Source organism: Protomyctophum bolini (genome assembly GCF_963924005.1).
Source record: "Protomyctophum bolini genome assembly, chromosome: 23".
In the NCBI taxonomy this organism is placed as follows: Eukaryota; Metazoa; Chordata; class Actinopteri; order Myctophiformes; family Myctophidae; genus Protomyctophum; species Protomyctophum bolini.
In genome coordinates, this window is record NC_137884.1 from 1388967 (window position 1) to 1401438 (window position 12472).

The following is a 12472-nucleotide window of genomic DNA, read 5'->3' on the forward strand; positions in this document are numbered from 1 at the left end:
TGTATATTACTGTAGGAAAACTTATATGGAATCAGTGAAATTAGCTGATGATTTATAGTTCCTGTGGTCTGTACATGTACATGACTAGTACATGTGGAGGTCTCTCTCAACTGACATGCATAACACATCACTACAGCAACCTAAAGAACAGGAGAGGAACGATCACGTGTGTACAGTCAGCCCACTTCACTGTGACTCTGATGACCTTTGGGGGTAAAGGCATATTGCAATACTGTAAGTAACAATGATCTATAAAAAGAAAATATGATGGGGGAAAAAATAAAAAGGTTGTCATCGTTTCTCAGTAATCCACCCACCTCTCTCTCTCTCTCTCTCTCTCTCTCTCTCCCCCTCCCTCTCCCTCTCTCTCTCGCTCCCTCCATCCCTCTCTATGGGTATTAAATGGATGCGAACTCACAGCAGAAGCAAGAGAAGATCTGAACTCACAGCAGAAACATATTCCACCTCCTGCAAGAGAAGTGCCGACGTACGTCTTCCACCTCCTGCTTTTTGACTGGATGCGAAACTCACAGCGGAAACAAAGAGAAGATCTGACATATTCCACCTCCTGGCAAAAGAGAAGTTCTGACGTCTTCCACATCCTGCTTTTTTGACAGAAGAGATCCTCGGAAGCTCCACAGAATGTCCAGACACTTCAGACCGGGTAGGGAGTCTACTCTATAGGGACCACATCTGACTCTGAGATGAGGGAGAGATAGCATTTATCCCCGATCACCCTCTTCTTCTTTTTTTTAGGCTTCTTTGGGGATGGGATTGCTCTTTTCGATACTTACTCCCATCTTCGTATGAAGCTCACTGTAGCATGCCGTACCCTACTTTATTTTGTATTTTAACTTGCCCCGTCTTCCCCCATGTTGGCTGGGCGCTGTATCTAATGCTGCACCTCTCTCTCTCTCTCTTTCTCTCTCTCTCCCTCGTCTCCTCCTCAGTGTTCCCATGCATGTTGGCCGGGCTGCTGCTGTGTGTGTTGCTTCACAGCGGTAGGATCGGTCTGGTGAGCCCGACCCCGATCTGTGCCCTGCACGGCGGACCGAGCGGCTGTCCCACGCCGTCGTTGGCGGACATGTTTGACCGGGTCATCCAGCACTCAGCCAGGATGCACAGCATCTCCAGCGACCTGCACTCCCACTTCGTGAGTCTCTCTCTATTTTTCTGTTTATTAACCCATTTAGGGACTGTGAGGCCGAATGTCGCTATATATACTGTACTGTGGATAGTGACAAGAATCCCCAAAAGGGGTTCCCGTCTGGAGCTGGAGAGACGTTCTTTGCAAAGATTACTATCAGAATATATACTCCTTTAAACTTTTACTGCAAATATCACCTACTGTACCCCACCAAAACCTTGTCAGTGAGAAAGGGGGGCATTTGATGTTACTTATATTAGGACCCTGAATAGAGTTCCTCTGCTGGACACTTTTTAGTCAGATGATATTAATCAAATCTGGGAATACATTTCAGCTGCTGAAAGTTGGGGTACCATCAACAACCAATATGGCAAAATGTTCTAAATGTCATCATTTATTTAACATAAAAGTTTACAATCAAAAGTATACAATACATTACACGATATACATAGATATATCGGAAGGCTTTCCCTATTTGTACAGTGGAACATTTTTCAGAAAAGCACCCAATTTAGAGATTACTTTTTGTTTTTCAGATTTTAGTAATGCAATTAATTTAAACATAGAAGGGTGGGTAAAAAAAATAATTTGGCAGGTATTTTTGCCTGAAATTCATAATGCTAGTATTCTTACATTCCAACAAAACATGGTATGCATCTCCAATTCTGGCTTCATAGGTTACAAATCCTCTGACTTCTTTCCAGTCCTTTATATCTACCGATGACCTTTGGAATTCTTGTGTTGTTCAGCCTAAAGTTGCAAATAGCCTGTCTATACTTACGGTTTTCACATAAAAGGTATTTTTCTAATTTGAACTCTTGTCTGTATTCAACATAGATGTCACATGATGTCATACTATTGAGTTCACTTTGCCACTTTTGCAAAAACTGGTCTTTCAACCTTTGTTCGACAGTTCGCTTCAACCAGTCAATGTTATTACATTTCTGGGCCAACCAAGAAATACATACCACAGTCATCCAGTATTGTCTTCACCTGTGCAACCCAAAGTGTAGGAACAAGTTAAGCAGACAGTCGTACATTATTCGACTCAGTTTACTCTTTTCCTTCGATCAACCTGGTCCAGTACCCGATATCTCTTTTTAACAGCGATACAAATTGGGTACCTCCCCAGCTCACCATACACCACCATATTACTACAGGTAGTTGTTTTAACTTTTAGGATATACTTGAGAAATTTAAGATGTAATTTTTCTAGTTTTTTCTATTTTTTTCGAACCCCCAGATTGTGTACAGCATGACTGGTGAGACCAATTTGTCGAAAAGATCTAGTGCAACATTTACTGGTGAATCAAATGATCTACATTTACCAAGGAGGGAGTACATGGCACGTGAGGCCTGCTTGTGTAATTCTTCGATAGCAATCTTAAATCATCCATTATAATTCATAATAACTCCAAGGTATTTGAAACTATGGACAATCTCTAGGTTGACTCCATTACAAACAAACTTTAATTTGCTGATATCAGCTTTTCTATACATCCAAAGACTGTGACCTTTGTTTTTTCACTATTGATTTTCAAATTTCCATTTTTCACAGAAACCACACATCAGGTCTATTGCCTTCTGCAATCCCTCCTTTGTATTTGACATGACAATTGTGTCATCCGCGTATAATAATACCAAAAGCTGGAAATAGATAAGTGGGCCGTCATAATTAATAGACTGGCAGCCATTGTGAATAAGGTAATCCTCCAGGTCATTGATAAACAATGAGAACAGATTTTCCCCCTGTCTTACTCCGGCTAAATTTACAAAGAAATCTGATTTCATGCCATTAACAAAAACACACGATTTAACGTTTTTTATACATATTCATTGCTATATCCATAAATGTATGATGCCTGCTGCCTTGCCCGATTCGAATTTTGAAATAACCCCCTTAATTTCCTGATCTGTTAAATCTAGCATTTAGACTATCCACACTTTTCCTGGGCTGTGTGTGCTCCAGTTCCTGTTGATTTCATTGGATATCATTGGTCATCTGACCAGTTTCATTGGCTTTCATTGGATCAAATTGACAGGAACTGGAGCACACACAGCCCAGGAAAAGTGTGGATAGCACTGTCGTCATGGGTGAGTGTTTCAAAATCAACCTCTGGCATCTGACTCGTTTGCACATCCCAGTCAGAAAGACTCTTGAAGTGTTCATAGAACTCTTCTGGTGGGATTGGGCATTGCTCCTTATTTCTGCCCGGGGCCACTAAGCATCTTCCAGAAAAGCTTTGGGTTTTTAGACTTTATATAGTCAGCAGCTCCTTATTAAACGAGTTTCTATATTCTTTCTGCTCTTTCAGCTCTTTTTTGTATTCTTTACTATTTAACCTTATGTTAATGGTAGTTACTTCATTTGTATGCATTCTCTTTGCTTTAAGATATATTTTCCTTTTTTGGCACGAAAAACACTCCTTGGGCTAAAAACGGCCATAGCCACTTGCCCAAATGTGTCCAAATGTGCTGACCTCATCACATTTGTGATGACGGCTATGGCCGCTTTAAGCCCAAGGAGTCTTTTTCGTGCAAAACTAATGCTTCACGAATCATGAAAACCCCCTAGTTTGACACGTCACATGAAGCTACTTGAAGCATAATGAAAATTTGAAAAGGTTGCTTTATATTGGTTGTTGATGGTACGCCAACCTTCAGCAGAAAATTCCCCTAGGGTGGTTGAATAGAAACCAATGTGGGATATGTTAGTAGACACCTTTACAAACACATTGGAGAAGAAAATTCTTAGTAAGAAATGTATTCCCAGATTTTACATTATTCTGATCATATTCCCTGACAGTTTTCAGTAGCAAAGCAGTAGAATAGTGGAGTGGAGTGCTACACTCATGGCATTCAGCATTCTTGTGAGCTCTAACCTGTACCCTTATTTCCTTCCTTCACATGATGTGACATGTGTTTGATCTCCGTGCTGCCCCTTCCTGTCTCTCAGGAGCAGTTCTTCCTGCCCAGCAAGAACCACATCCACCGGGTCAACCGTCCCTGTCACACCTCCACCATCCTAACGCCCAACGGCAAAGAAAACGCCCAGAGACTGGCGGTGAGTGCACTGTAGAGAACAGCCCGTTCCCAACCTGTGCGTGGGGCCGACGGGGGCCCCACTGGTGGACCGAACGGATATTCAAAATGAGCCCCCAAATATTTGCCAAAACACGAAGATTATTTATTGATATTTTCCATATCACATAACGGGTCAATAGCATACAAAAGAGTGTACGTTATCCCTCACGCGCTCTGCTCTGAGAGAACCACAACCCTGGTGTCTTGAGAGCGGGCCCTGATCCAGGAAAGGCTGGGAACCAACTGCTGTAGAACGGATACCATAATATCCATACACGCCCCAAATATTTGAAATGTCATTAGTCACCCCAATTCCATGTCCTATATAGCTCAGGGGTTTAAAATAGATTAGATCCTGGTAGGTTACATGCAAAGTAAACTGCATAGAGAAAAAGAGCAACAACCCTGACGAACATCGCCAGAGGCAAGCACGTGACTGAGAAGAAGGTCTGGGATCGAGTCAAGTGAATGACTCAAAGACAAACACAAATCGACTTATGTATTTATAGGCAGGCCTTGATTGCGTCGCATAATGGCCGATTTTACACTTGGTTGCGTGCTGAAAATAGTCGATCTACAAGCTCACGTGTCGCAGAGCAACACATTGTGAGCTTGTACATCTGCTATTTTCAGAGAGCAACCAAGCATAATATGACTTGCCTTTTAGTTCTAATGGATCTCTTCTCCACTAGTCCCTCGCTAATATTTTAGCCTCGTTTTTATTTTATTTTTTTAGTCGTCGTAGTTTTAGTCGCCATAGCTTAGTTTTTATTTAGTTCTCATCGGAGAAAAAAGGTGATCGACGTGAAATGAACACTGTTTCTGTACGGGCTTCCCCACAGAGAGGAGAGCTGACGGAGGTTATTCTACGGCTACTCGTGGCATGGAGGGATCCTCTGTGGCACCTGCACCAGAACATGGCCCACCAGGACAACTCCAACACCTTCAGCTCCGACAAGGCCCTGGAGATGAGCGACATGGTGCACGAGTTACGCAGGGGTGTGGAGAAGGTGGCCAAAAAGGTACTTCATGGGTCTCAGGCTTTATATATGAACATGGAAGTGTATGGGGTGTGGCGGCGGACTAGCCTAGAGCTGACTACCAACCGCAATAATATTGAGTCTCTAAATTTGCTGCCTTCTATAGTGAAGTATCAGAATCAGCTTTACTGTTTTACAGGTAAAAGAACGTGGGTGAAATTCGTTTTGTGCATAGTTCACATCGTTTTGTGCATAGTTCCCATCGTTTTGTGCATAGTTCCCATCGTGTCAATGTTCCAAGAAAAACAAATGAAGGGAAAAAGAGAGGGGGGAGGGTAAGAAGATCAAGGCAGGAAAACGTTTGAACGCTTTTACCACAAAAAGTACAGGCAAAGGATTTTTGAGAAGAATACTTTGAGAAGACAAATCTAAGTGGACTGTTAAACTATGAAAGATGTATTGTTTTCTCTTGCTGAAGCACTGAAACTTAGTCAACTCAGTGAGTATAGAAATTGAGAATGAAAGGGAGAGAGTTACGCTTATGGAATGACAGTATACATAAAAGCAAAAATGCATTTATGTTTACAAAGTTAACAAATATTTAAACGTAGTTTGCTCCAAGATTTGAGTGCACCTGTAGCCTAAATTACGTGCCATTGTTTAACATCAGCTTTGTTTCCTACCCTGTGTAAATGACAGATTGTCTTTCCCACAGATGCAGAACCTGGGAATTCTTGGAAACTCAGAGAACAGCCTGGTGGCTCCCGGTGCTCTGGTCCCCTTGTCCAACAACGGCGAGTGGCGCCTCATGAACGACTATGACCTCCTCTACTGCTTCCGCCGCGACTCGGACAAGGTGCAAAACTACCTGAAGATCCTCAAGTGTCGCATAGTCCCAGAGCACGGATGCTGAAAGGCAAAAGAACCCTCCCTCCCTCCCAGAAAAAAAGGATGAATGGATGGATGGATGGATGGATGGATGCATGGATGGATGGATGCAACTATTGGAACTATTACAGAGTGGAGGATGAGGCACATTGATTGTCTCTGGCTATGTATTACTTGCTTACTTAATTATTGTTCTTGCATGTACGTATGTATGTGTGTGTGTGTGTGTGTGTGTGTGTGTGTGTGTGTGTGTGTGTGTGTGTGTGTGTGTGTGTGTGTGTGTGTGTGTGTGTGTGTGTGTGTGTATATAAACAGTATATATATATATATATATATATATATTAAGTAAATATATGGATGCAGTAACACTTGGATTATATGATTAATGTAATTACTTATAGAGATGGTGAATATTTAAGAAGGGGGTAGGAGTAAATACGTTTTTACTTCTTCCTACTCCTTTTTGAACTTCAGGTGATGTTATATACAGTATATACTATACATATTTATTTATATAGTACCTTTCATACATGCAATGTAATTCAACGTGCTTTACACACGAAAGAAATAACTCATGAATTTAATAGACAAAAAAATGTATGTAAATAAATGAATAAATAATAAACGGATAAACTGTGATTTAACAATTCGACTGGAGATTACTTCTCAATTTGTTTTGATGAAAGGAAGGTTTTAATAATAATTTAATAATAATAACTTCAACTAATGAACTAAAACCGTGGTTTTCAACCAGTGGTCCTTGAGGGGGTTCCAGTCGCTCCCCAGCTAAGTGATGGAGCGTTTGTAACGAAAAGGACCCTTATAGATCTTTAACTCTTGAGAGTTAAAGAACTATAGTTAAATTATTGTTAAAAATCTGCATTACTTAATTACAAGAAGTCTACAGATTTAGAGAGAATGTAGAAGAATTGTATTTTGATCAACGATCGCCTGTTTCCTGTCTCCTATGTTACCAACTCTACAAAAGAGAGTTGGCTCTCATCACCCTGGGCACTGGTCTACTCCTGTTTGCTAAGCAGTATAGTAGCCCAGTATGCCAGGACTTTCACCGTCTTCTCTTCTCAAAATAGCTTTGCTACAATTCACTATAGAAGCTAAGGTGTTCAAAACATCTCTTCAAAAGATAAACCCATTACATACCACATACCAGTTAATGGCCAAATATAGGCGATGTAGAAACAGAAGGCTGTCAATGCCTAGTGGGTCAGTTTTGGCCAAGGTAGGACTGGAAGCACTTTGGCGCCATCAAGTGGTTTGGAGAATAAATTACATTCAATTCAAAAAGCAGGAAGTGGAGATGACAGCACATGCAGGCTCTAGGCTGCCAGTGTACGACTTACTGCCCAAATCTGCGATTAGTTGTGCTAAAATAAAAATGCACGCCAGCTAACTCGATGATTAAACTATAGAAATATTGAAGTAGATTACATTTGACCGTACTTTTGTAGATATTTGGCAATGTCTGTTTGGGACAAATTTGGCCCATCAGGCACTAGGACTACTGTCTGTTTGGGACAAATTTGACCCATCAGGCACTAGGACATCACATCATAGAGATAGTATAGTAACTGTAATAGTGGAATAGTGAAATAGTGGAATAAGTCTAATTTTGTAATAGTGTAATAGTGTAATACGTGTAATAGTGAAATAGTGTAATAAGTCTAATTTTGTAATAGTCTAATAGTGTATTAAGTATAATAAGTGAAATAAGTGTACTAGTGTAATACGTGTAATAGTATAAGTAGTATAATAGTGTAATAGTGAAAATAGTGTAATAACCCTAATGCAATAGCCTAATGTGCCAAATTTGGCACATACCTACATTTACATCTATTGTTTGTGCTAAATTGAAACTTATCTCAACTAAATACAGCAACTGATTGATGGCAGAAACACAAATAAATTATCTTTTTTCATCATTAGAAATGAATTCAGTCCAAAAGGGGTTAAAACCTTCAACATATCCTCTCTGTGTCTACAAAACACTATCGCTCAAACCAGAGCTCTGCACGCTCAAATCACAAGTTTAGGCAGTGTTTAAAGTTTAGAGTCCCAACGCGGGCATCAAAGCAAGCATCGAAAAATCCTATACCTCCCACACTCGTCCCCAGCTCGCTTCGTATAAAGCGCAGGGAATGGGGATACAGGGGAACTATACACACGCTTTTAAATCTATGGCTCTTATGAGGCAGAGATTTATAGCTGCTTTTCAACTTGGGAGTCGGAGCACTGCCCCTCTCTCGTTGTGGAGAGATAAGGCGCCTCAGACTGGTCGGTTCATAGCATACAATTCTCACATTGTTCCGCCTGCATAAACCCGTATAGAGTACCGGGACGCAAGGGGTTAAATGTAAGAATACAGTATACATGCGTGGCCAATGTACTTCAACCGGCTCCACTGAGACGTTGAAATATAGCCACTTTGACCTCTTTGGTCTGGCACAGTAAGCAAGCCTCTCCAGCCTGTCCTCCCTTTCGCCATCCATGGAAGGATTGAGAGAGGTGGCAAGGTACTATCATCATAATCAAAAATAACTATTCCTGTACTTGCGGATCAGGGCATGCCCGGATCCCCATGCCTCGCTGTCTTCCTCCCCATACTGGCAGGCTGTCACTAAGAATTAAGTTGTTAAATCAAACTAAACTTACCCCACAGAGTGACAGGAAAAACACAGACAACGGATATTATTGGCTAATCAATAACACGGGAGGCCATCGTAAATGACATTAAATTAAGTATAAAAAATAGGTTTATTCAAGAATAAAATTAATTTACAAAATAGTGAAAAGGTAGGAGGCAGATGAGAACAGAGTCCGTCAGCCTGCAAAAACTAACAAGCACACCTCCCTATTCTTGTTATCTGGTTGAGTAAGAGATAAAGTTTAGAGGCGCACAAGCAATGATCTGATCGGACAAAGGAGCATTCATACCTTTTATCAACTCGGTTCTCATAACGTCATGTTTAGAGAGGTATGACCTACATGCTCAAGACGGTGCACACGAGCAAACCTGTTCGTGGAAACGCATCTGCTCAAGACAGTGCGCGCACGAGCAAACCCGTGTGTGGAAATGCATCTGTCCTCAAATGGCCTGTTGCACTGAGATGACTTTTGTCGTGAACGTGTAAAGGCCACATATATATACAGCTGTGATGTCTGCTGCTAGGAAAACCACATTATACAGCGACTGACCATATATGGTGACCATATATGGTCACACACTGTGATATCACGTCCTCAAGACACGCTATATATGGCCATGAACCCTGGCCATGGCAATGAACCCTTGTCCATATCCGTTTTTCATTGTGCTTTTCTTGGTCAAAGTTGATCCCATGCCAAAGCAACAGCACTCGGGCCGGGCAGTCCGAGAGCTTCTCCAGCAGTCTGCTGCAAACCCTGACGAAAATTAAAGGGACACTTCACCCTTTTTGCAAAGAAATATATGTTAATGACGTTTAGAAGCTTTAGATCACTTTCCTGGGGGTTTTTATGTGTGTAATATGTGGTTTTAGATATTTTAGATTGTAGCAGTGAGCCTGTTGTCTTTGATGTCATGGACACTGGTCTCACTACCTTCCTGGACTACAATTCCCATAATTCTTTGGTGCACTGCTCCACCTTGTGGATAGGGGGGAGAGCTGTCTTACTGAGACAACATGTAGTCCAGGAAGGAAGTGAGCCCAGTGTCCATGACATCAGAGACAACAGGCTCACTGCTACAATCTAAAATATCTAAAACCACATATTACACACATAAAGACCCCCAGGAAAGTGTTCTAAAGCTCCTAAACGTCATTAACATATATTTTTTTGCAAAAAGGGTGAAGTGTCCCTTTAAGGTCCGGCCTTACCTGGGCCCTCTGCCACCCTTAGATCAACATTTATGGAGCTCTGACATTCCATATGTTGATCTGTACACTCAAGACACGCTCCTCCATACGTGTAGATGGCCAGTGCACGTGACTGTGTGTTTTGTTGTGGCTTCCCTGCAGCTCATAAACATTAGCAGCTGACTGTTGTGGCATATAGCTTAGGAGGCAGGGAATCATACAAACCCATTGGCTTATAGGCAGAGGAGGCAGACGAGGTCGCTCAATGGTCGCTTAAATTTCATGAGCATTCATTAGGTCAGGTTTCCTCTGACAAAAATGTTTTGTGGCAGGGAGCCCCTACCAGATTATTCCACATTTAATTTCAAGACTTAAAAAAATATATATATAACAGAACAACAAGCTCACAACGTGTGGCATGGCGTTTCAAATAGCCAAATGGCCAATATATAAAGAATAGGTTTAAAGCCTTCATGTGACCTAATAGTTGCTTCTTTTGGGCTCGTTTTCATAGGCCTGGTTGCTTATTTCCCTCACAAACTCTGGCAACACTGACCAGTGTAGTACATTATAATGTTTATAGCGCTTTTCCAAGTGCGGCAAACAGTCGATGCCAGCATCCTCACTTCTCACATTCACACACCAATGGTGGCAAGCTTACACCAACCGACTCATTGGAGCATTCGGAGGCAATGTAGGCTTCAGTGTCTTGCCCAAGGTCACTTTGACATGTGGACAGGAGGACTCAAACCGCCGACCCAGGGATCATTGGGCAACCTGCTCTACCTCCTGAGCTACAGCCGCCCTCGCAGGTCTTCACTTGACTTTTTCCTCCAGCGACTGAGGGCCTGTAAAGAAATCAGCTCCGTCACTTTTTTTTCCTTTTCACATTGATGCCCTTTGTACCGTCGTATTCAACTACTGATCTGTTCTTCCAAAACAAGCCTGTGGCAATTCACGACAAAGCAAATGACGACAGCAGTGACACACCACTTTTGTTCTGTTCAACAATCACGAGTGTGCCTGCGTGTGTTCATGCATGTGTGCGACTGCGTGCGCGTGTGCTTCGTGCTGTGCATTCCTACTATACTTGCGCCGAACAGATGTCTAGTAAAGTAGCGTTTGAGGACAATTCTTGATAAATGCATCAGGCTAAGGATACTATAGTCCTTACCCGTTCAAATATATGAACACCAAATGATGTACAGTGTGGGTACTGTACGGTAATATTATCCTATTATTGATGTATGTATTTTGAGGTGTAAGTGTAATCAATCAGTCTGGTGTCACAGGCACTTGCCCGTGGGGTGGGAGGCATACTTTGGTTAGACATAGCATTGGTTAGACATAGGTGCATTAAGACGACTGGATTAAGGTCGGTGAGCGGTGCATTAAGACGATCAGATTCATGTTGGTGAGGGGTGCGTTAAGGGTTGGGAGAGGGTTAAGGTTAGGTTTAGGTGTGCTGCCCCGTGGGAGGTTAGGGTTAGGGTGAGGGTTTGAGATAGGTTGTAGGACTAATGACTTGTCTAACCATAGTCCGACAATACCGTCGGACTAAAGTAACACAGGTTACTTTTACTGAAAGTAACCCGTGCTGCGGGTTTAAAATCATGCGTGGCTCCCGACATGTGCTGTGGGTTAAAAGTAACCCGTGGCGGGTTAAATATCGTGTGCGGTTAGGGTTAGGTGAGGGTTTTGGGTAGAGTCTCGGACTCATGACTGTAGGACTGTTGGTATGTATAACCGAACACATGGACCCACAAGTAGTACAGGAAATGGTGTGGTTGGCTCAATGGCACAGACGCCTTGGGAAATGTAGGCCCCTAGTAGTGGAGGAGACTCACTGGCTCTCAATTCAATTATCTTTTATTTGTAATCGTGCATATAAAACATATTGACCCTCAAATGCGTTCATCGTTCATGTGAACTACTTTGTCCATGGTTATTCATTGCAATGAAGAAAAATCGCTATGATGATCCGCGACGGCTTGTCACCGTTGGCGAGCACGGGTTGAATGCAAGCTTCAAGCCGGCCGGACCACCCAACCATGCGCTATACATAGCGATTCTCATAATTTCAATAGGCTTACATATTAAATCATAAACATACTATTTCACATGAACAATGGTGAAACTAAGATATGGGGATAATATTAAACTTGCAATGAAATCGCATCGCGTTTTCATTATAATACTGCTGGGGTTGAACACACAGTCACAGCCTCGCGCTGCAATTGGCTTGGCTAAAATCCCCTCCGACGTCCCGAGTAGTAAACTGTAGTGGATATAAACAGTGCATTCAGCCAGAGGGGGCCAAAGGGAGAGTGTGCTGTTGCAGGAGAACACCTCAGCATCATAATAAAGGGAAAGATAGAGGGGAAAAAGGCCAACAACATACATTCATATATATTTTAAATTTTGGCTGGAAACTTGTCTACACTACCTTTAATGCACTAATTAATTAATTAATAATCAATAATATTATGGTCAATGCCTGTGTGAAAAGTCGGAGCGAT

General features: G+C 42.0%; 2 protein-coding genes across 2 annotated transcripts in view; one reads left to right on the forward strand and one right to left on the reverse strand.

The window, feature by feature from the left end:
- The window catches only part of irak3 (interleukin-1 receptor-associated kinase 3), a 297236-nt gene that overhangs the window by 145135 nt on the left and 139629 nt on the right, over positions 1 to 12472 (reverse strand). The window lies entirely within an intron of this gene.
- Positions 962 to 6124, forward strand: prl2 (prolactin 2; the record flags this gene model as incomplete). The annotated part of the gene is made up of 4 exons (XM_080756983.1): positions 962 to 1153; positions 4104 to 4211; positions 5074 to 5253; positions 5927 to 6124. 4 exons carry the CDS (start codon positions 962 to 964, stop codon positions 6122 to 6124), a joined length of 678 nt encoding a protein of 225 aa, XP_080613109.1.